Raw genomic sequence first — 25,412 nt, forward strand, 5'->3', positions numbered from 1 at the left:
GGACTTATTAAAAAGATGACAAGAACTAAGCAGACTTCATATCAAATATGATTATGTTATTCATTGAAATCGGTAGGCAATCATCTTTGCTGGACTGATAATACACAAAATGCAATATTATCCACCTAGTGGTTTGTATCAGCAGTGAGCACAGTCAAAATTTGATCTCGGTGAGAGGTGCGCTTCTAGATCCTGTCATCCCACGGTAGCCGTCCATTCAGGACTGTGTGTGTAGCCTATTTGTAATACAAAATCCACATGAAAATGTGCCTAAATCATCATCAGTCCACCTATCTCAGGATCGTTTAATTACGCGATACGTTAAAACGGGAAAGATAATCCGTGCCATTGCACGCTCTAGCGTTACATTTCCCCGTTCATTTAACCACAAGGAGTGAGGAGTCAAGAACCAGTTTGAGCGGAGAATAATTCGAGGCGCGCGCTATTGGCTCCCCGTCCTCATCTGTCAATCTGCGGAGGCGGGACTCTGTGATCGCGCTCGCAGGAGGCGAGAGATGCGCGAGCTGTACTTTTCTACTGTGTTGGAGCGCTTCGCACTTCCCGAGCTCAGTCCGAGCGTCAAGTGAACGGTGTGCGGAAAGCGCAGTTGGACTTCAACCGAGGAGAAGTTATTGAAGGAGCCTGTTGTATTGATTGCAGCAGCCTGCACCTGGATAAGCATCACAATCAGCGCGCGGAGAAGCGAAAGAGCGAAGAAAGTGTGTTTCGGGCAGCTGTTACAGAAGGAAGGCAATATGATGGTGAAGCAGCATGTGCTGTTTACCCTGTACAGCATCTGCGGGATCATCCTTAAAGGTAAGAGCGCTTCAAACTTTAAGCAGCCTATGCAGTGCATTGCAATTTGGGGGGGATCATCATCATTAGCCTACGCACCATGTAGGAAGGGCATTATGCTCTGGAATGATAATGATGACGATGATTTGTATTTCCATAATATTTCCAAAGCGCTCCGAGTGAATGCGGGAACAGTTTCCCGTTAGTCATTGTTCTGGTGGAACTGAACGGTGCACGTTTGGCCAGCACTGATACAGAATCTTATCACGGATAAGCCTGCACACACTGCTGAGCTAGACCCCCGCTTTATGGATTACAAGTCAAAGTGTGTTATTGCCAAACTTTAAATAAACGCATGGTGTTTATTGTATTTTAAAACTATATGTGTGTGCTTATATGCGTATTCAGGCACATTTGTAGCCTATTGCTTGGAAATGCGACGTGTCTCTTAGTGGCATGTTATAACATCTGGTGCATTTTTATATTTTGTATTACAGGCTGTAGTTTGTGGTGCATTTTGAGGTAGCCTACACTGTTTTATGGATGTGTTATGAGGCTTTCTCACCCCTGAAACGTGGTCGTTTATTAGCTATGTTTTGTTCTGGTTAGAATTTCGCACGAAGCGTGAAGCTAATGGATTAAGTGATTTTTTTAGCACCCATAATCAGGTTTTGGTGTGTTTTTTGCGACAAAAAAAATGGATGAATGGTATTTGCGGCAATCCGCATCTTGGGGTCGTAGTAGCATCAGCTTTTTTTTCTCTCAGAGAAAGAGTTGCGGAGCAAGTGGGCTAGGCTACACCTGTCAGTTTACATCTGTTAGTGTAATGCTTTATTCACTCATATTTTCAAACTGTAAAATTGACATTACGCCACATCAGAAGATCATAAAGACACATCTGCATTTCTGGGTTGTTTACCTCAAGTCTTGTAGTTTCGGCTGGTGGGCTCTTCATCATTCACGCGCGACACTGTAAACAGGATCAGTAGGGCAAGGTCGAGAGACGTATTCGCGCGGGGTGACCGTGTGACAGGAATACTTGATGAATACGTCAATTGAACGTGCCTATTGCTTTTAGGCGCACTGGAAGGTAGTATATGCTTTTAATTGAGGGCTTATAGGTTAGTTTATGACTCAGCATGATGGGTTCAGTGTGTGACTGCTCATATGGGAGTATTTGTTTTGAGAGTAGGTTACGCCGTCCCGCCAATATAGTGAGCAGCAGCCACCGCCCGGTTTCTATGAAGATCATTTAATCCATGAATAACCTCAGATATTGTCTTGAAGTTGATGTAGGTAACAACCATTTGTGTTCACGTCAACCTCACTGTGACTCTTAACATCCCCCCCCCCCCCCCTTTTTTTTTTTTTTTTTTTTTTTTTTTTACAAAGTGGTGAGCTATGGTTTCGACGCAGCATCGCTCATAAATTTCAATAATAGCCAAATGGTGATTTCAGGATGATTGGGACCGTTTTTTCAATTAACATCAAGGGCAAAATTCTCCAAATCACCCTGAATTCACCCCAACTGATAGCTTTTGTAATATTTGCAGTGTTAGAATTTACAGTAATCTTATATTGTTGGTTTATTAAATAGTATTTTTGTTTGTAGAACGATAGCGCAGTTGACTCTGCAAAATCTCATGAAATAAAATACGTCAATTCAATTCAAGCAAGTGCTCTGAAAAAACAAAGACTCCTTGACCTCTAGAGATGCTTCCCCATGTGTTAGATCCATCACAAGCTCATAATGTCAAAACTTGTGTATTGGCTTGGTCTTGATATCAGTGAAACATGACTCTTCCAGCCAGAGGTGTTTACATCTCAAACAGTCTGACTTGCAGATCTGGCAGTTTGCGAATGCATGATGAATGCAAGAGTGACAGAGAAAAAAAGCCAGTATTTCCATTCGCCCTTCTGTATACATGTGTGTGGCTTCCCTCCTCTGCCCCGTCTTTTGACAAAATACCCTATGCTGTGTGTTGATAATCAGTCTGAGGGGTGGGCCATTAATAATCAGAGATAATTAAGCACATTCCTCAAGGCTTCACTTCTAATGAGTCGGCAGCAAGCGTGAGACTGAAGCAATGTATTGATTTCCCCCAGCCTTCTCCCTCTCTGCCTGTAAATCACAGAGCCTGTGTCTCTCACCCAGTCAACAGCCCTACTGGCTGCAAGTGCCTCTTTCGGTTCTTTAACACACCTCTGAGAGTCTGGCTGCATCTGCTTACCATGTGCGAGCGTGTTAATAGGCTTAATAAAGTGCGGCAGCATGCTGATTTTTAAACGACGGAGGTCAGAGGGTTCTGGTAGCCCTGTCTGTTCAGCAATTGGTGATCAATAGGTCTGATCATTTTGATTTCAGTGGTACATTGATTGATTGTCTCACAGTCACAACATATCATTTTCTGATTTTCCCACAAACCACTTTGACTTGCTGAATTTGTTTGAAAATTGAAGCGTTAATCATGTATGTGAAATGTTGATTCAGATAAATGGATGGTTGATTAGGTGTTTCCTGTAGGATGAGTTAATTGTATACTATAGTATGGGTTCCCACGCTATAATTGACAGCCTGGAAATATCAGATAATTGTGATTTGACATACATTTCTATATTTCATTTTCTTTAGGGTACTATTTTTTCCATTGTATTTAAAGTACTTTAAATACAATGAAAAGGTATCTTAAGTATCTATCTTTGAAGATAAAAAAATCAGACTTCATGAGAGTCAGAGTATCTTTATTTGTCTCCTCAAGGAGAAATTAGTTTTTTAATAGAGAGATTGCTACAGTTAAAGGCAGACAGTACTGTGTGAAAATTCTGCTAATGCAAAAGTGATATCACAATATACAGTATACAATATAAGGCTATACAAAGTTAAAAGACAAATAGTAGAATATTCAAGCTACCTGAAAAGCTGTGTAAATTGCAAATCACCATTTTCTAAAATCAACTTATGCAAAATTAAAATCCAGCATAATATAACATTTCATATAATGTTCATATAGTAATTTATAGTTATGGTATGCTTACTGTAACTATTTTATTGCCCATGAATCTCTATGAAATTGAAAATACCTTTCATGCAATTTCTTTTTTTTTTTCAAAAATGGAAATGATTGAAATTGTGGAAGTTTATTGGTCAAAGATCCCTGATTAAACTGAATATAAATGTATTTTAACCCACTTTTACCATACTTCTATCCCCATTATGTCATATTGAGAAACTAAATGTCGCAGCTTTATCGTACTGGCTATTTGAACTTGCGAAAAGTGTCTGATTTTAAAAAAAATAGTGAAAAACGAACACAACTTAAACCTAAAATACATTTTCCCTTACACAAAATGTTACACATGAAACCCAAACAAAGTATTATTGGTCAACTACTCATTTCTTGACTGCATTTTCCACTGTTCTCAGTGGCCATCTGCAGTGGGCATGAAATCCCAGCTGCCTTTTATGTGATGGCCATCGATTACTCTTAAAGCCATGCCAGTCTTCCTCACTAAGGTTGAATGTTTGAAGCACAAGTGCACATCCCTGGCACATCCGTTCATAGGGATCTCTGCATGCTGCCGGCAGCTGGGGGTTTGGAGGAGCATGGCAGTTATGCAAAGCATGTGGCAAACCGTGCAGCTCCTCCCTGTGTGTGAGTACTATAGCCCATTTGAAGTGCTGTTGTGTGGACGTCTGCTGTGAGTAATAGCAAAGCTTGGCTCCCTCCTCAGAGACACCAGAACTGAGTGGGAGGACTATGTGGTCCTGCTTCATAGAGGATAGACTTCTTTATACTTGTTTCTCTTTTGTGGGTACATTCCCTCTTCATGGACTGCTTGTGTAGACAATCTTTCATCCTCTTTCTGTCTTTCTTGGCTTTGACAATCCTGTGCTCCGAAACTTCTCATGCAAAGCATACACAAATTTCGAAAGCCAACACAGGCGGTTAGGGAAAACAAAAAAGATCAATTTTAAGGGTGAAAAACATTTTTTACGAGACAAAATGCTTCTTTCATACCTCATTGAGTGGGCTATTGTGCATTGAGGCAAGTCTCTGGCCCCCTGCCTCTCAGCCAGCTTATCCCAACAGAGTGACTCCAAGCTGGGCATTGGCCTTCCCAGAGCTGGCACTTTTATTGAAGTAGCGTGAGAAAGCACTCATTTAAGAGAGGGCTGGCACGTATTTGTGTGTATATATGCAGTCGTGTTTATGTTGAAAGTTGAGGTTAATGACCCTTTTTCATTCCTGGTGTGTTGTCTTTGTCAGTCGTGGAGCGTGAAAAGCATCTGTGCAGGTGAGCGGCAGCACAGGCAAATGTGCTCAGACAGGTGAGAAATGGAGTCGGGCGTAAGCTGCCATTTCTGCTGACTAGAATAAGTATTTGTTTGGCATTAATTTAGCAGGGGATCAACACAGATTGCACAAGCCTCTTTTTTTGCACTACGGAGCTCCTCCTATGGCCCATTCTGTCATGTGCGTGTGGTATCATTGCAGTTCAAGTCTCTTTCTCTCGTTTCTTTAGAGGCTGAGCGTGTCCCTCTTTCTCACTGTGTTGCGTATGTGGGTGTTTGTTTGGCTGGCTGATTGAGCCAGGATGGAGAACAGGATTAGAAGTGAATATCCTCCTCTTCTTTGTATTTGTCCTCTGGTTGAGTTGCTGGAAGCCTCCTAAACAGAGCACCCAAGATATATGCGCTCTCACTCTCAGTTTCTCCATCTTTCCGTTTCATGTCTCTGTCTTTCTCCTCCTCCATCCTGCTGTCTCATCTCCCTCTTTCTCTCTCTCTATCTTGCTCTTAGTCTGCATACAAGCATCTAGGCCTGGAGCGTTTCCCCCAGACTCAGTATGGAGCTAAGCCGCTGAAGCCCTGCTGTAATCGTGAGGGATTTCCCGTGATCAAAGGCCCTCTTTTGTTCTTCCAGGTGTTTGAAAAAGTTAAAACAAAAAGTGGGTGGAACTGTCAACCGTTCTGTGGTACAGCCAGGCTTGGCATAACACTTCCCTTTATCCTAAAATGTGCTGGAAAGAACATGGCCTTTTGCAGTGATTTTTGAAGGGGTTTCAAAACACAAACTCGTGCTGAATCATTGCAACAGTCTCGGATGAGATGTCTTTTACAAAATAAAGCATGACTTTATTCATCATTTTCTATAATGCCAAATAATTAGCCGTTGTATTGGATATTTTTAAGTGATTTGCTTAAGCTCACAGTATTTTTGGTAATCTAATCGAAGCTTATGCAAAGAGATGCAAAGGAATTATCTCGAGATTAAGATAGCCTATGACTATATACAGTATATAGTCAAACAAGTAAAAAAAAGCTGCAATTCTTTCATTATTTACTTACTTTTTCATTTTATTTCAAACATGTATAAGTACATGTTCTGTGGGGCACAAAAGAAGATATTTTGAGAAATGCACTGTAAAAAAAAATCTGTTATTTGTAAGTTAGTTATTGGCCATGTAATAAGTTATAAATAGGGATGCACCAATAGGATTTTTCGGGGCCGATACCGATTTTAATAAACAATTTTTGCCCGATTCCGATAACAATATTTGTCATTTTCTCTCTTGTTTAAACTTTTGTTATTAAAATAGATAACCTAGTGTTTTTGATCATTTTTTAAATCGGCAAAGTTTTTTTTTTAACCTTGCATTAAATTATACTAGTTTATTGCTGCATCATCAAATAATTTCTAATGAACATGGAGTGAATCCATTTAACATTCAGCAGGACAGCATGAATACAAAATAACAAAAAACATATGAAATAAACAGTGCTTTTAGGTAGTTTTCAGGTACAGAAATAAAGTAAACAAATATAAAATAACACTGAATATTCTTCACTGTATAAATGAAATATATATATATATATAATTATATACATATATTATCACAGTTACTTTAAGTAAAACTTTTGTTGAGAACTTGCAAGAACCTTTATTTTAACGTGTTACCGTGAACACCTTCGAGTTTCTGTGTGTTGTTTATGATATGACGATAGATTTTCTCAAATAAAACGGTAAAATTCTCTCGAAGTGACTCTGGAGATGAAGCACTGCGAGCGTCACGCGTGCTGATACATCCGTGCATCTTTATTTGTACAAAACTAGCACCAATATGCCATCCCTTAATACAGAAAACATTGTTTACCAACTGTTTACTGTAAATTTAAGAGGATTTTTATGAAAGTCAATGGGGATCAAAGTTGTTCTGGACTCTATTGATGTGCATAATATAGGCACAATTCATTGAAAAATTCTTTAACATGCAGTATTTCAGTAGAAAAATTAACATCATTAATTTGAAACAAAAGAATGGTAAAATAAATAATGGTAAACAATTACAAAATTATAATATATTTAGTCTGCGAACTGTCCCTTTAATTATAAATGGCATAAAGTATGTGAAATCCTGTGAAAACGCAATACAAAAGTGAAAGCAAAGAACACCAGATCTGGAAAAGAACAGCAATACGTCCTTGACTCATAGTTCACTCCTCTCTTGTCATTGTGCCCTCTACTGTTATCAGTTGGATTTTATGGAAAATTAGCTACCCTCTCTTCCAAATAATCTCGGATTTTGCTAGCATGAGACACAATCTTTCACGAGAGACGACACTTGCTCCGGGCTCGCTCTGCGATTGGGTAATCAATCACTTTTATTGACAAAGGTAGAAGAAATAGTTATTTCAGTAAAATTGAACATCTGCAAACGGTGAGCTGGAGGCATTCGGTGGAATGAGGGTCAGTAAATCAAATGCTTGAAAATAACCCCCTGCAGGCTTTCCTATGAGAGAGATTACCTACAAAGATCCGTTTCCGCCCACTGTTGCCTGTCACTCTCTCCAATAGATGTGGTTTTCACAACTACACCGTCTGGCTTTGAGGATAGAAGGTGCTTGGCAACAAACACCGGCTTAGTGGGAGAGGACATGCATTTCAGAGCAGGATTGTAGAGATCAGTAATTGACACAATGTTTCAACCGAATTTGTCAGGGAATTGCTGGGCATTGTCACTTGAGCCTTTAAACGGTCAGTTATTTTACCTCAGAGAGATTTTAACATCCTCTAAAGCTACGTTTTGGCCATTTTCTTGGCATATTTAAAATCAATTGACACCTTTTTGTCTATAATCTTTGCAGCGTACTGTAGATCTACCCTTCCTCCTTTAATTCCTCTCTCAATTTCTCTCGGTGCCCATCACTCCACCTCCCTTTCGTCTCTTGTCGTATGCTGTTGGGGTTGTGTGATGCCATCTGCCTGCCTCTTGTGAGAGAGAATTGAACACCTGCAAATACAGTAAACAATCAATTTATCAGCAGCTCAGGACAATATGCACCTGCCAAAGTGTGCACACACACACGCACATGCTCCTCCTCCTTTTCACAGTCAGTAACAGACCATCAGCCGTTCAGCAGCCAACTGGATCTCGAAGCTCCCCCGCATTTACATATGACTGCATTTGTTCGATTTTGATGTTGCAGTAAACACGTCTGGTTTCCAGATTTTTAGTATTGCATTTAATTGACCATACGTTGTGCAGTTGCATCAGCTACTTTATGTCAGACACTTTCAGTTGAATAAATTCTTCTAATTAACCTGTAAAGGTTGTTAGTGTAGCCATTTTATTGCAGGTGCTATGCCTGGTATTACAGCAATGCTATGTGAGGTATTGTAGAAAATGTGAAACAAAAAAGAAGAACGACATTCAGCCAACATTTAGATTGAATGTAGAGCTTGTTAGTTGTTTATACAATTCTGAATATAAAAATGAGCTATGTGAAAGTCCTCTCTGTTGATACAGTGTGGTGCTATTTCCATATCAGCTGGCCTTGTCCATCTGATCGGAGAAGGTCAGCGTTTATCCGTAGTGCATTAGACATAAAGCCTTTGTTTCCCGGCATGTGTATGATGAAGATTACCATGTTTCACCTTCCATGGTGCTGCTGATACAGTTTAAAGATAAACATGAAGTTGAGCTTCCTTGTTGTTTGCACTCTCTAAACTCACCTAGTCTATCTCGGTTTTAGTGGCGGTTTAGCATTGGTGGGTTCCACCATTTTGTTTCACTGTGAATTCAAATTGTGCAGTTTGAAGATATAGGCTGCTACATATTCTGATATTAAGACTCAATCCCCACAATCTCATTGTACCTCCAGCCTGCTAGCTTTACTGAAAACATACATCCAGATATAACAACATTCTCACCAGTGTTTTTCACCCCCCTGCCGTGAATGCTGCTTCTGTTCTGTCATGCAAATCTAGCTTATTACTCTCATTGTCTTTCGTCAAATTTTTATGTGAGGTCACAGACTGGGTGTTTGTTGAACCACATGGAATGTAAGAGGACAGAACTAGTCCATATCCTCAAATCCACATGAAGAGGATTTTGTAAGTGGATAAGATTTGTCATAATTCAATTTTGAGATCATTGTTCCTCTCGTGGCTGATCTAATTGAGTCACTTAAAATTGAGCTTCCCAGATTACAGAATTGAGTGCAGAATGACAACACAACTAATCCCATCGTGTCCCATGATTGCAATATTCTATATGTTTGCTGCACTGTAATTAAATAGAGTGCTTTATGTTTTCTTTCTTATTATTGTATTGCATTTTTGTGCTTTGGAGAAAGAATTTCATTGACTATTAGTAGTTGAGTTTTCTAGTTTCTGATTTGATTGGAAGGAATCTAACAATTCTGTTTCACCTTAATGATTAAAATTCCATTAACATTGAAGGAATATGTGAAGAGAAAAAGAGATTCAATATGCCAAATGATGAGATAAACCACAAATCTGTGTTTTGATATACTGCAAAAATACAATATACAGCTCATATACAAATGGCTCTTATGAGTTCAAAACCACAAAGCAATTTTTTAAATGGAACCAGCTTTGAATGAGAATTGTCTGGCAGACTTGCTATTTGTGTGGATTGTCTACACTTTCTATTCTTAAAGAGTGTTCGCTTTGTCGTTCAAGCATCGGTGAACAAAATCAGTCTTAGGGTTATTATTGTCAGGTCATTGATTTTAAAGACCCTGTTTCCCTTACACTTGGTAGGGTAAATAGAACTTCTTTATAGCTTCAGCTAACATATCTCGGGAGGCACATTTCTATGCTTGCAGATCAGGACCTGTTTAGAAATGAATGTAGATTGCATTGAAAATTGTTTAGTTTTAGATTCAGAACAGCTGTGGTTTCACACCCAATTGTAGCCATGTGCTAAGTATGAAAACACAACTCTAGGTGTTAACCTACCAATAACTCTACAACCAGCACAAGATAGACCATAATGCTTAACTCTTTTGTGTCACTAAAAATAGAGCCATGTGGCCAGACGCTTGCACCCAAACCACACTCCACTATCACTGTCTGACTGTCTGCACACGCTAAGCTTAGCCAATCCAGTGGTCTACGATGACCTTTCACCATCTGTTATGGTGGTCTGCTACCCCAGTTCAAGAATTGAGTGTCTTTTTTGTCTTTTCCATCTGTTAGTAAAAAAAAAGTGGTCCTTTCTAGATCATTCAGCAGAAGCAACCTGGCAAAAATAGGATGTTTTAAGAGGATAGTTTCCTTACAAGTAATTCGGGTACGTTTGACTGGGGCTCCGTCCCTCTGCGGGATGCTGGGGCGTCTGTGTAATTGCCTGTTTTTAGAGGGCACAGTAGTTCTTAACGCAACGACCGTTCTTAATGCCTCTTCCCTCTAATGAGTAAAGATAAGACAAGCTGATGGATCCTGTGAGGATTGGAGCCGGCTGATCTGAGATGGCAGCGTACTTCATTACAGCCTCGCGCCCCAGCCCAGCTCTTCCGTGCCAGCTCACGCTCAGCCTGCCATCTCCTGCAGATGCTTTGAACTCAAATGCCAGACAAGTCAGCAATCAAGAGTTTCAGCTCTCATCGCTTTCAGAGTTGCGAGACGCTGCCAGTCGGGTCTCAGCCCCGAGAATGAGGAGCATGGCCTGGTCTTTGTACTAATCCTTCACATAATGAGGGATTTAACATGAAACATAGGAATTTATGCGAGATGGATGTCTGGAAACGTACGTTTACGTTTGCAAATGTTGGGTTGACATTTAGATCAGTTGGTCTGGATTGAGGATTAAAAGTCTGGGTTTGTAACCCAAAAGTTGTAAGTTTTAAACACAAAGCAATTCATTTGAACCTAAACTAAAATAAATTGCTTTAGTATAGAGCAGAGGTGTCCAATCCTGCTCCTGGAGGGCCACTATCCTGCAGAGTTTAGTTAGAATCCTGATTAAATACTCTGAACCAGCTAATCAAGGTCTTCAGGGTTGGTTGTTGCTAATATAGTGCACTGAAAGAACGTATACAAATCAATGAGTGAATTCGGGCACTGACTGCACCAGAAGTCCTGCAGAGGGCATCTTCTGGTGTGACGCAATAATTCAAGTTCTTGGAGACTTACTAGCCCAGTGGGTAGCCATTGTGTGTACATCGGTTGCACATTCATGAGGTCAGGGGTGTCCAATCCTGACGTGCTGTATAGTTTAGCTTCAAACTGCTTCAACACACTTGCCTGAAAGTTTGTAGTGGAGGTCCTGAAGACCTGTATTAGCTGTTTCTGGTGTGTTTAACTAGTTTTGGATCTAAAATGTGCAAGACATTGTCCCTCCAGGAGCAGGACTGGACATCCCTGATTGAGGATGTCCAGTCCTGGAACTCATTCAATTATGGAATCGAAAGTGCGCAATCGATAATGTCCCATATGGTTTCGGAAACCACAACAAATTGCTGTCCCCTCAAATAGTGCTCTATATAAGGTAAGGTATAAGAGACATTTTGGACACAGTCTTAGAAACTTCCAGGCAAATGCTAAACTCTACTCTGCTAGTCATTGGGCCCCCAGGAGCATGACTGGACACCCCTTTTGGATCTCCTAAATGCATCTTTGGTATCTCTGAGGACATGCACATGGTTTCACATGTTTGGGTTTCTGGGTTTAATGACAAGCTCTTATGGGATTTCAGTGTTTTTCAAGGCCTTATGCATGCTTGCAGGCAGGTTATCATTATCTACAAGCTAATTGATGATTGTTAGCCAGTGGTTCAGATGCTGATGTCATATGTCAGAGTGTCTTCACTCTTCACCATTGAATGTGTCTTTCTTTTGAGCACCCAAAACTCAAAAGGAGTCTCTTGTGCCTAAATTTGTACTGCTTACAGAAAAGAAGCAGCTTTGGATAATAAGCACATGCAAAATAACATTACTGCAAGTCGAGCAAGAGGTTTTACAGTGGTTTGCATTTTCCAAATGGAATTAGAGGGGGAAGATGAGAGCTAGAGGGAAAGAAGACGATGGCTGCGGGCTTTTGTACCGAGCTGATAATGTTGGGTTCAATTGTCTTGCATTGTCTCCCCCTGTTCTGCATGGATCTGAGAGACAGACCCGGCTCACTGGCTGTTTGAAACGAATGAAACTCCTTGTTCGTCTCTTTTCTTTCTCGGAATTGAGTTGCCATGCTTTTCCAGTGCTTTCCTCAGCTGTATAAGAAAGGTGGCAGCGGGAGAAAGATTGAACACTTGTTTATTTGTTTCCATCTCATCACAGCAGCAGCCCCAGGGATCACGCTTGACGTGAAGCCACCCCACAAATGAAAGTTGTCGTCTTCGTGTGGGCAGTGCTTTTTCAGACCCCAGGCCGCATTGTGAGGGAATGGAGGGGGTGGCGTTTGGCTGTGTAATCTGCATGTATGATTTGTGTTTGGGGGTATTAAGCCAGCAAATCAGGACGACTCCACTGGCACACCAAAGTGATATTATATAAAACCAAAGCAGATTAACAGACAGCCCATTCTCACCCCCAAGGCGTCACTTAACTGACGCCTTGGGAAGCATTTGGACATGCTTCAATATCTGACGCTTTAGGCGCCCTTTAGCGTCAGTTAGATGACGCCCTAGGATCGCGTGTACCCTACCCCCACCCCACACCTAAACCTAACCGCGTCCTCTAACTGACGCTTTCCTTTTTCATGTAAGTGACGCTAAAGGGCGCCTAAAACGTCAAATATTGAAGCATGGTCAAAGGTGACGCCTTGGGGTGAGAATGCGTTGTAACAGAACATTTTCAGTTTCCACTTAAATGGTTGTTTATTATATTATTACAATAGTTTAATGTGTTGTTATTATTAGATTGATAGATTATCCAGATTGTTAGAAGTAAAATGGGATTCAGTTATTAAATCATTTCTTGTTCTGTTGTGGCTAATTTTGGACTTTTAGGGCTATGTTTTGAAATCTGTCTTGCCATCTGATTGACAAGCTCTTATTTCTTACAACGGTCATAATATATTCTGATGGTTCATCAAGCACAACTGATTGCCAGGTCGGTGCTGCATTTGAATAATGCAAGACAGGAACATACTTTTTATATTACAATGAGAGATGTTTTTCTCTTTTCTCAAAGCTCTTGCCACACAGGAAATTACACTGGTATATAACCTTCTTCCTTTGCTTTAAATATCAAACCTTTTAATTAACAACATATTAAGCATGGGAAGAAAATTTAAAAACGTAGTACAGACGTATGAAAAAAAAAACTGATCACAAATGAATAGAAATAGATGTGAAAATGCTGTTAGCCAGGGCTTCTTAAGGACCTAAAGGTGGATGGTGAATTTTTGCTTTGCAATATTAACAGGACCCTCAATTAATCCAGTCTCTGCTTGCTAATCAAACCCTAAATCCAAGCAAAAAATAGCTTTTCATGTATCGCAGATTGCTTTACCTTTTTAAAGTGAAACCTCTCACCCTTTCGCTTTCAGATGCTCAGATCAGGCTAAGCCTTTGAGATGCTGAGAGCGAGTTAAAAACAGGCGCTATGAGAAATCTAGTAGAGATTGAGGAGGAAATTGTTTGCCGCTGTCAGATGGATGGATTATAAGGGTCACATTATGGCTATCTGTGTCCACCGGTAAAAAGCGACAGCTTCCTTTCCATTAGTGCCGGAAACAAAGCCAGTGAGAAATCAGCTGAGTGGAATTCTCTTCACCATGTGTCCTCAGTGCCAGGTCCAGTGGCTGTACCATCGGCCACAGCAATGCCAAACTGCTGAGCTCAACTTTATTCTAATGAGGGTCAGGGATTGTGCTTCTTCCACATGCAAGTGAATGGAATTATGAGGGACAGGGCATATTTATCAGACTCCCATCTCTGCGTCTTGCAGACTGCAAACCTGCAACTGCAGCAGACCATTTGAGATTTTGTCATGAGGAGAGAGAGACGTAGGGTGTTTTCAAAACAGACGGCAGCTGATTTGCAGGTCCAGATGGAATCTGCAGACTGTTTTCAACTGAATGGTGAGGGAAGTAGTGGAATGATAGAAAAAGAAATGAAGTTTAAAGATGTTAAACAAAAATGTTTGCTGATCTAAACAAACAAATGGCATGATGTGCCAGCTGTTTGATGTTTTGTAAATTTACTTGCGGTTGCATTTTCCATGTGGGACAGATTGTGTTTTGTTTGAAATTATAGTTACTTCTTGTTAACTTGTTTCAGAGATTTTTTCACTACACGATTATCTAGAACAAATTCAAGTGAGCAGAGACATCTAAATTAATAGCTCTCATTAATTAATTAATTCATTAATTAGTTAAATCCTAGGGATGCACCGAAATGAAAATTCTTCGCCAAACCGAAAACCGAAAAAAAGAGGAAACCAAGGCCGAAAACTGAAACACCGAAATAAATTATGCCAATTATTAATACCATTGCATTTATAGCTATGACTGTGTACAAACTTTACTAAAATCAAGGCATTGCAATCGCAAAAATTAGTATAACAGTTTCAAAGAATAAATCAATTAAACATTATGCACATTTTTATTTAGCACATTGCAACAATGCACAGTATAAAATAAAATTCAAACTAAAATGTTTAATTTGACCCCAATCATGTGTACATTAAATAATCTACTGGCCTGCAGAAAGGTTTTTAAATTGAATGTTCTCTCATAAAAACAAATCCGAGCATGAACTTCTCATCATACCAGCACCCAGTTTGCATGTCTAAATTAGTTGCTTACATTTAAAAAAATGAGCATACTATAGCATAAAAAGCCTTTTTGTTTAATACAAATGTACACGAAACTTAGTGCAATATGTTTGGTGAAATTAGAAAATATTTAAGAAGAGCGTTCATTCACACACACGTTCCCTTATACATTTTTATATGATGTCACAAGTAATAATCTCAGCGTTTACTTGTGTTTTTGATTATTTATTTATTGGTGGTGGTATACTAAAAACTTCTTCTCACCGGTTGCGGTTTGTTTGCGTCATCACAACATTTCGGCCATATTGCTTCGGTGATAAAAGTCTTTCGGCCGAAAACCGAAAATGTCCATTTGCAGCCGAAAATGTTCGGTGGCTGAATATTCGGTGTATCCCTATTAAATCCCACTTTCACTACCATTCTGATAATAATACTTACATTTAAAAAAAATATATTGTAAAACATTGTTCTTTTTCAATATTTTTTTTAAATAAAATTTATTCCAATGATGGCAAATATAATTTTTTAGAAGTTATTACTCCAGTCTTCAGTGTCACATGATCCTTAAAACATTATAATATTCTGATTTGGTGCTCAAGAAATTAATATTATCATCAATGTTGAAAACATCATCCTTTCTGAATTAAAGTATTATCTTTCTTTAAACAGTTGATTGACCCCAAATAGTTTGAACGGTAGAGTACACATTATCTGCTCTGAACCACTCTCATTCAGTCTTGCCAAATTTCATGCGCTGCAATTGTGAATTATCACAGCTTTTCAAAATTGATCAGATGGTTGCATTTCAGATGACAGGATGTTATGCAAACATTTTATTTGGTCTTGTCTCGATGGCCTCTTGCCTCCGGATACTGTCGTCGAGACAGAGGGAGACAGACAGATAGAAGCACAAGATGCATCTTATTCCAAACAGCCCCGAAGAGCTTTAACACACTCCTTCCATAATTATCTGAGTCAGATGTTGATTACATTTTGGAAACAGAGGGTTTTCTGTTTTAACCACAGACCTGCCTGTTCACGCAAATGGATATATTGTAACTGATTTGTACTGGTTGCCAGCTGAGGTAAAAGTATCTGCTTACCTCAGAGATCGTACATGGCTGACGTTCGTAGCCACTAATGAGCAGTTATCAATCAATATGTCATTCAATAAATAATACACAACTTCCTCTGCCATCTCTGTTGAAATGCTAATGGGTTTTACCGTCTCCCTCAAGAAGACCTGCAAGGTTAAAGTGTGCTGCTCTGGATTCTCTGTTCTCCATAAACATGTGCTGATTCATTTACGAGCAGGGAATGTGAAATCGGGTCTGCCTGCTTATAAATCATTGGTTGCTTTTAATGTTTGATGCATTCTCATTAAGATAAATGTGTCTTATTCACCTCCACAATCAATTTGAGATTTTCACATAGATTTAAGAGGTTTAAATTGTTCTCTGTTGAGTTAAGAGTGTCTGCATCCTTAAATAATTGAAAATGTAAAATTAACCTGTAGACATGAATACTTAGGGGGTATTTTGAATTATTGAATTCCTATTTTAGATCTTCCTGTTTTGCTCATTCTCACTTTATCTTGTTTTCCCGTTTTGTCTTCGATCAGTGTAACCAGTACGTGTCGTGGCAGAAGAGAAAAATCAATGTTCATGTTTCATGGAATCGTGTGCATCAGGATTTGTCCAGTGGGATTGAAAAGTACAAGTTTGGATCCATTGGCTCTCTTTAGAATGTAATATTAGCTAACTTATTGAATACAGAGCAGTGTATAAACTCCGTACCTCCTAAGTGAAATGTTAGGAATTATTTTATGAGACATTAGGACAGACACAGTATACCTACTTTTTAAAATAGGCATTGTTTTGGGTTTGTGTTTGATGCCTGTTCCAAATGGGAAGGAACTGTGTACCATACGGGATTACCAACCATATTGGTAATTGGTCGATATTAGAGTTTTTTTTTTTTTTTCTAAATTATTTGACATTTAATTGTGAATGCAGTCAATGTGCACTTGTCCTATTTTATATCAAAATCCCCTAATGTTCGCTTTAAAAATACTGGTAATTAAATAACCCTGTTAGATGTGAATAGAGTGCCGAAGTTACGACGTCACTAGTCTGTAGGCCACAACGCATTTTAGCACTCCCGGTTCCCTCGCTCTAAAGTCTATGGGATTTTTGAATGGGTTTTTGCTAAATCGGCTGAAATAAGCATCTAAATATTTTCATGTTTTGATCTATGACATAGAACACACAGTTATAACCTGCTTATGGTTTTTAAAACTTTATTGTGTCTGCTTGTGTTTTTAAAAAAACTTTATATAGGCTTCAAAATGTATACATTTTGGATTAACTTGTAAAGATCATCTTGATAGACAAAACGTGTAAGGGTCACAAATTTTTGTTAAACATAAATCTTATTTTTTTGCCATTTTCCAAAAGTCTATCGGGAAAATGCATAGCTTTTCGATCGATGAAACCCATGCGCCGCTTGCTTCCGAGTTGTCCTACAAAGTGACGTCATCACTTCGGCACTCTATTAAATGTAATCTTTAGCAAATCCCAAAATGAATATCCATTTTTTTTATCTGTTGTGGTGCCTACATTCACTTTAAATGATTTTAATTTGAAATGCTGGCTATTTATCAGTTATCAGCTAAATATGAAAATAATTATTGCCATATTGGTAGCAGACAGAATCATTTATATCATCCCAATCCCTAGTTCAGGTGCAGCTGTAATGTTGTGTCCTAAGTTTTAATTATTAAGATTCTCACTCGTTTGTCTACTTTGTCTTTGGTGATATTTATTTGTTGTTAAAGATGTGCTCTCTGACTCAAAAAAACGATTTGTCACTTGACCAGGAAGACACAGCATTCAGTCATTGTACATTGAGCTTAGTAAGTTTAGATTTGATTTCATTAAAATGGCATCTTTTTTCAGTAAGTGTATTTAAATTCTCAAGCTCATTTCCAGAGCTTTGGAGTCTTATATTCCTGGAGTTCCCTCAACCATTCACGAATTCCCTCTAGAAATCCTGATGCACGTAAGGTGGTTTCCAGGCCAATGGAGGGCAAGCTTATTGGCATGTATTGAGATGCGTCCATGCGTGAGTAAGCAGAGGCCCTCACTGCGTTTCCATGAACTTTCAATGAGCTTTTCGAACTCTGGCTTCACGTTTACGGCTCACGTGGCCGTCTACAGTCATTTATCCTGCTCTTTGGCATCAGCCTGATGCCACGCTGATGTGCGTGACCAACCGCCGGGTTTACGGAAGAGGGTCCTAATTAAGAACCGTAACATACATTTTGAATTCATGTTTCATGGCTGGTAACTGGCACTCAGTGGGTGGAGATGCCTTAGTTGAGCATTTTACCATGGCATATGTTCAAATCAAGCACCAGCTTTCCGTTTTAACATATAGAGTCAGTTCTCTTTCACGAGAGAAGTGGGGAGGGCAGATCAGAAGAGTGTCCTGGTGACGATCTGGAATGCATTGTTGTTGCGCACTCATGCAAATGCTTTATTACATTGGGGCTTTTCAAATTGTGCAATATCACAACTTAAAGGGATAGTTCACTTTGAAATTAATTTTTGATATGTTTTAGCTTACCTCAAGGGCATCCAAGATGTAGGTGTCTCTGTTTCCGCAGTATTTTCAATTTTGAAACGTGACTGTGATTACAAGAGGTAAAAACCATATAAATACTGTTCGTTTTCTCACAGAAGCCGCTCGTTTCGTGTCTTAGGCCATCAACGTGTACTTGCACTTACGAGTCATTAAATCATGTTTAATTTGGACTTCTCTGTGCATGCTCTTTGAGGAGGATCCATATACCTCCATTATATGAGTGACAGACAAGAAGGGTTTGACCTAAAATTGAAGAGTTCAGATGCAAAAGCCTCTAAATGCCATTTGAAATTTTCTTTTTTAATGATGATTTTTATCAAACTTGTATATTTAAGTTCAGTAATTTCACTTAAATAACAATTAATAGGTAATTATCATTGCCATTTAAGTGAAATCACTCAACTTAAATATACAAGCTTGATAAAAATGATCATTCATTAGAGGCTTTTGCATCTGAACTCTTCAAATATTAAAAGTGAAAATACTGTGGAAACAAAGACACCTACATCTTGGATAGCCTTGAGGTAAGCTAAAACATATCAAAAATTAATTTCAAAGTGAACTATCCCTTTAACAATGAGCTTTAACTTTTATCTGTCAAGTTAATCAGTAATGACTTTCGCAAGTACCATACTTACACTCTTGGTGTGTGTACAGGCATGACTGTGCGCTCCAGGAAGATTTGTGTGGTTACAAATTTGTGCTTGTACATGTTGTGAAATGTTAAGCCCTCAAGAGATTAATCTCATAGATTCGTTTGATAGATCACATTCTGTAGTGTAGTCAAATATTTAAAGTATGTCTTGTAAATTTTCTACATCAAATCTTTCTGTCAGTTGGATTTGAAGTGGTCCAATGGCGTTTCAAAGCTGATGTTCTTTAAAGCAGGATCCAAAGCTCATTTAGACGGCTCATTAGATTCCTTCTGCATGCTCATTTATGGGTCTGCTCCGTCTGTGAGAGCCCTAGCAGCATGTAAAGGCAGGCCAAGGTCAGACGCAGAGAAAGAGAATACAAAATAGACCTAAATCTGTAGTTAAATCTTTCTGAACTAGGAGACATGGCAGGATATAACTTGATCTAATACTTGATATATCCAAACCTGGATTTAAGCATAGGCATTCTAGGCATGTGCCTATGCTTGCACATCCAGGGGTGGTCCAATTTCAATGAAAGGAGAAATGGAAAAATTGTTAAATTACTATTATTATTATTATTATTATTCCACTCAAATGCTTTAACATAAATCATTACTATAGTCACCCTTTATGTCTATTTGTGGGTTTTGCAAATTTTTAACCAATGAGGAGTATTACAAAGAGCTTTGGACCACATCTCATAACTCCATTGCATCCTCAATCTGTCATTCAAACCTCATAACTCCACCCCTCTATCGTGATTGAAGTGCGACAAGTGGTTTGGAGCATCTCTGTAAGGGTAAATAAAGAACTGGTTCTTTGGATAAGTACTGTGTTTTGTTTACTTAAGTAACACTTTATATATTAAGGGTAATCTTTTATGTATTTGAGGAGTGGAGAAGAGCATCTTGCGTTTGTTGTCGATTCACCTTGTTCTGTTCTGTGATGCACTTTCGTGACTCTCCTGTTCGAACTCGTTCATCAAAATGAACGAATCTTTTTTGAGTCATTACATTCATTGAATGAACCAAATGACTCAAACAAGATTTGTTCATTATGATGAACGAGTTTGAACATGGAGAGTCACGTACGCGCATCACAGAACAGAACAAGCCGGGCATTTGTGCTTATGAAACTTAAACTTTTTTATTTATTTTTGAAACGGCCGATCGTTTCGCTAGATAAGACCCTTATGCATTGTCTGGTACCAAATAAATTATCAGCAAAAGTTTTTATTTTTTTAAAAAAAAGTGAACTACTCCTTTAATATTTGATCCATTTTTAACCTTAAGGCACAAATGAAGATTGGCTATATCATTTTATATACCTTTTTGACTGAGTAACTTCTTCAAAATAGCATTTTTCTTACCTTTACCGACTTTTATCCCTTGGAATTTATCATGTTTGTCAGCCCTTGACATCAGTGTCGCATGAAATCAGGCAAAGTCAAATCCACTTAAAATCGACACCGAGCTGCTTTCTATCAATACATCAGATGGTATAAATGTGCCTGTGAGAGTCGGGGAAAATGGAGTGCATCATATAATGATGGGTAAAACCACATCCCTCCTAGCTTGTTCTGCTGTAAAGCGCAGATTCATGTTGATAACAAGAGTAATTGGATTATATTCCTCTTTCACATCTCTGCCAACAGAACATCTTCCTGCAGATCGGAAGAGCCATACTATCCCTGCTGCGCGAGTCACCAACTCAAATGTTTCTGGATCTCTCTCTCTCTCTCTCTCTCTGTAGCTTGAGTTCTGTGTTCTGCTTCAAACTCTTTCTCCTTCATGCATGTTTGCACATGTGCGATATTTGACTTGTTTCCAGCTCTCTCGCTCTGTTCTAAAACTAGTGAGCTCCCTCCATCGGCAGAAGTTGTGGGAATCATACAGTAGGTCTCAACTCAATCGAAACAGATGTTCCTCAAGGTATGGTGCATTCTGGGATAAACTATTTTTGTCTGTTATTGATTGATTGATGTGTTGATTGCTACCATTTTTTAAGTGAATGGTCAAATTTGACTTTATTTTAGAGACAGAGGTTACTCAATATCAAATTATGACAGCTATGATGGACAATGCAGGAAATATCACTTAGACATGCTTAATATTCATTCAGAACTGAAAGATATAATGAAAGATTATTTGTATGATTTGTACAATTTAATATCAGCATTACTCCTTTCGAAATGTTAAAATGAAAGGAGAGATTCCTTTTTGATGACTTCACGTGATCTTGCGCTTTACCCCTTCATGTATACAGACAGAAGCCATCTTTGGAAAACAGGCACGAACGACGTGCTAAGTGAGCTGAACTGAAATGAAGTTCAGCGTTTTCCAAGATGACTCCTGCCTGTATACATGAAGTAAAATATCTTTTTATTAAACAGTCTGTACACTTACACAGTTCTCAATGCTTCGGTTTGCATGTATGGACCCTCATTATGTTACTGTGTTAGTGTGGGTCTTTGAGCCTTGTTAGTGGATTTCTTTTTACTTATTAAATGTCCCCATCACTAGCTTTATACGCTAAACAGTTTTTAGAGATCAAACTCTTTACATTTGATTACCATGAAAACAAATCTCAGAGAACGGTTGACTATGTACCAATATTTTATTAGACCAAAGGTTTTGTTCTCCTTTAATAGACTGATTACGTTGGTCAGAAGTGAAAACAAATTTGTCATCACTCCCTGCTAAGTAAGCAATTGTGTGAGAGACTTACGATTCATTAACCACTATAGGTAAATGACTAAGAAGGCTATTTGTGCTACAAACCATTGTGTTTATGATAATATCAGCAGGATAAATGATTTTTTCTACAGCTAAAATGATTGAAATGTGAGTGACACTAGAAGCCTCACACATTACAAATGACCAAACAAATGATGAAAATAAAGCTTTTATGTATCGGATAATATTTGGATTACTTTTCTTTATTCGCAATTCTGTAATCTCCATCCACCGCCACTTTTAGTTACCGTTTTTCTTCTTGTCCACCCTTTCCCCCTCTTTCCCGGCTGGAGCCCCATTAACCTAATAAGACAGAAAGGAGAAGCAGATGATCTGGGTGTGACTGTGTCATCTCTCCCCCAGGACGAGGAGGTTAGCCCTAATCTGAACCAAATGAGCACCTTGCCTTGCCGCTGTGATCTTCATTGCCGTCTCCGCGGCTGAGGCATGAATCAGGTTAGATTTAATCACCACCCCGCACCCATCGCCCTCATGTGAGTCACGTCTGGCTAAATTAAACCGAGCAAGGGACTGAGCTAGCCACACTCTCCCTCGCTCAGCCCCGCCGAGGCCCAGCGCTCAGCCAACGTTTACGTGACCGCACTGCCAGACAGCTCTCGACTCCCTCTTTGTCTCTTTCTCACTCCCTCTCTGTGAGTGTTTTTTCTTTTTTTTTTTATCCTGGCTGATACATTTCATAGAACCATTAATTGATTTTTTTTAATTGCCAGTCTTGTTACGCCAAAGCATGCTGTTTCATTTTCAAGGTGTTGTGATGATTTATATACAAAGACCCTTTAAGGACACACACACATGCAGCAGAAAAACTCATGCCAGGCGCTCTTGTAGCCCTGAGGGATGCCCAGCTTGATTGGCAGAAATGTTTTTTTTTCTTTTTTTTTTTTTTTTTTCGGACTGGCACACATGAGCTCCATAGCTTTGGTTGCAGAGCCGGGGAATGTTTTGCTTGTGATTTAAACCCCAGCCAAATTCACTTTGTGGTTATTTTATTCACACACGACACCCTTTGTGCATTTGTCCGAACACGTTTTTTTGTGTTCGCTCACCTTGCTCTAGTAATTCAAGCAGAAACTCTGAGAAGTGAGGAGGCTTGGATTGCTGCTTAATTGAAAAATACTCTTTTTCTGCTAGGCTGTGAAAGTGAATGTCATATTCTTTTCGTCTTTTTACATTAGCTTTTAGTTGCAAAGGGAGTTGACAAACTTATGCAACACTTGATTCTTGCACTCTGTGAGCTGTTTGGTTAAAGCTCATGGGCTTAATTGAGGAATGCGATTAGCTTGAAATATTCCTTTTTGATGACTTAAGAGCATACCAGATGTGATGATGATGCAATTTTCCCTCTGTCTGTTTGTGTATCTCTTTCTTTGTCTTTCTCATGAACGCAAACTTTGAAGACATCTCGTTGAAGCGAGCTGTAACTTATTAATCATGCTGCTGACTCCTGCACTTCTGAATGCAGAAAACTGCAGGACCGTAAGCAAACTAAACTAAGCGATTGAAAAGGTCAATCTTGTTCTGTGTGTTCGGTTTGAGCCGGGTTAGCCCTCCTCCCATTCTTTTTTTCCTAAGAGTATAGCTTTCCATTTACTTATTCACCAGTTCTTCCTTTGCCCACACTGTCAGTCTGGCCTCAGCCTCACAGGATCGTGTCATAACATGTCTGTTCATTTAATATGCAATGGATGTGAACCCCATCTCTTTTTTTCCCCATAATTAACTAATATATCTTCCCTCCATCATCCGTCTTGCTCAATCATGCCATCTCAGTCCCCATCTCCGGCCTAGTCAAGAACGCTTCAGCTTTATCATAGGGTAGATCGCTCTATAATCTCAAGGTGAAGAGCTAATACCATTTCCCCTGTGACCTTTAGCTTCCCTTCTCCGGTGCAGACCAGACTGTGACGGCACCTCACCCCATCTTCAATTAATTCCCCGCTCTTCAGAATCAATCCACCGACTCTATCTGTTCAGTCTGAAAGCTCTGATAAAGACTGAATCCCTTTTACAATCTGGTGCTTTGACACTTCCCCTTCCTGTCTACTTACTTGCCACCCTCATAGAGAACTTTCTTTTAGATCCAGAATCTCTCTCTCTCTCTCTCTCTCTCTCTCTCTCTCTCTCTCTCTCTCTCTCTCTCTCTCTCTCTCTCTCTCTCTGTTTTTATGTTTTTGAATCTCTTATACTCACTGAATCTGCTTTTATTGACCAAAGGTACAGTTAAAACAGTAATATTGTTAAATATTAATTTAAACAATTTAAAATAACTGGTTCCTAATTTAAAATATTTTTAAAACGTATTTATTACTGTAATGGCAAAGCTGAATTTTCATCAGCCATTAGTCTTCAGTGTCACATGATCCTTCAAAAATCATTCTAATATGCTGATTTGGTGCTCAATTATGATACATTATTGTGGATGCTCAAATATTAATAACAATTCTTACTATTATAAATGTTGAATGAAATGCCACATAGGAGTAGAAGATGCCACAGTTACCTTTCTGAACATACTTGTTAAAAATTTGGTTGGAAATGGGTCTCACTGTTAAAAAGGCCTATTGTAATTGTACTTGTAGCTGTGTCCCCATGTGAAGGCTGTATCCTTTGAAGGTCGCGGACTGCGAAGAATGCAGCCTATTCGTCCTTCGAAGGACACACCTTGTAGCCTTCGTGGGATATTCTAATTGCGCAACCAGGTATTCCCTATAACCACTCCTGGGCCAAGCAACGGTGCAAGAGTACAGCTGCCATCCTTATTCATTTGATACTGAACAATTGAGTAAACAGCAATGGAGACCGAATTGGCTATTGCCATTTTATTTATTTATTTATTTATTTATTTTTTATTATATATTTTACTGGAGGACATGGGGAGGATGTTTCAGCCCTGGCGCCGCCGAGTCATGTATTTTCGGCTTAGCCCAGATCTATGACCAGAGCTGGTTTACTGCGTACCCCTTAAGAGGCTGCTTCATGAATGACAATATATTTAAACAGATCTGTCAAAGTTTCTTACTTTATATATATTTTTTGCTACATGAGTCACCTTCCCCCAGCATTTTCTCCAGAATTCTCCTAAGACAAAACAAAAGGGAACCACTTACGAAAAATATTAAGACAGGAGTGTAATGTTAACATTAATGCAACCCAGGGCTGGACTGGGACAAAAAAATCGGCCTGGGCATTTTGGCCCAGACTGGCCCACTACATACATATGAACATAAACACAATTGAACTGTGTACACCCTTGACTATGTATACCAACAACTCCTATTAAAACCACCAATTCCATCTAATGAGTGAGATGAAATAACTACTAAGTTTAAAAAACAATTCTACAATTGCATTGGCAATACCAGTCTTTCTCACTAGATGTTTATATAGTATTGGTCAGTGCACCTCTGTCCCTCTATAGGGGGGTTCGGGAGCATGCTCCCCCGTAAGAAAATGTTGTGCTTTTTAATGTTAAATTCATCAATCTGGTGCACTTTGAGAGCTCAATGTTAAGAGCTCCAACCCATATTCAGTGTGCAAATTGAACAAAGAAAA

At 39.1% G+C, this 25,412-nt stretch overlaps 1 protein-coding gene across 4 annotated transcripts in view; it reads left to right on the top strand.

The window, feature by feature from the left end:
• Positions 1 to 241: 241 nt before the first annotated feature.
• The window catches only part of cadm2a (cell adhesion molecule 2a), a 358,651-nt gene continuing 333,480 nt past the window's right edge, over positions 242 to 25,412 (top strand). For 2 of the 4 annotated variants that reach the window (XM_039677129.2, XM_089126052.1), the window contains exon 1: positions 242 to 816. In XM_039677129.2, coding sequence (XP_039533063.1) covers positions 756 to 816 — 61 coding nt within the window. In that variant the 5' untranslated portion in view covers positions 242 to 755. The remainder of the gene's footprint in view (positions 817 to 25,412) is intronic. The other 2 variants (XM_039677131.2, XM_039677130.2) reach the window with 1 other exon arrangement.

This window comes from Pimephales promelas, chromosome 23 (assembly GCF_988280905.1).
Source record: "Pimephales promelas chromosome 23, fPimPro1.hap1.1, whole genome shotgun sequence".
NCBI lineage: Eukaryota > Metazoa > Chordata > Actinopteri > Cypriniformes > Leuciscidae > Pimephales > Pimephales promelas.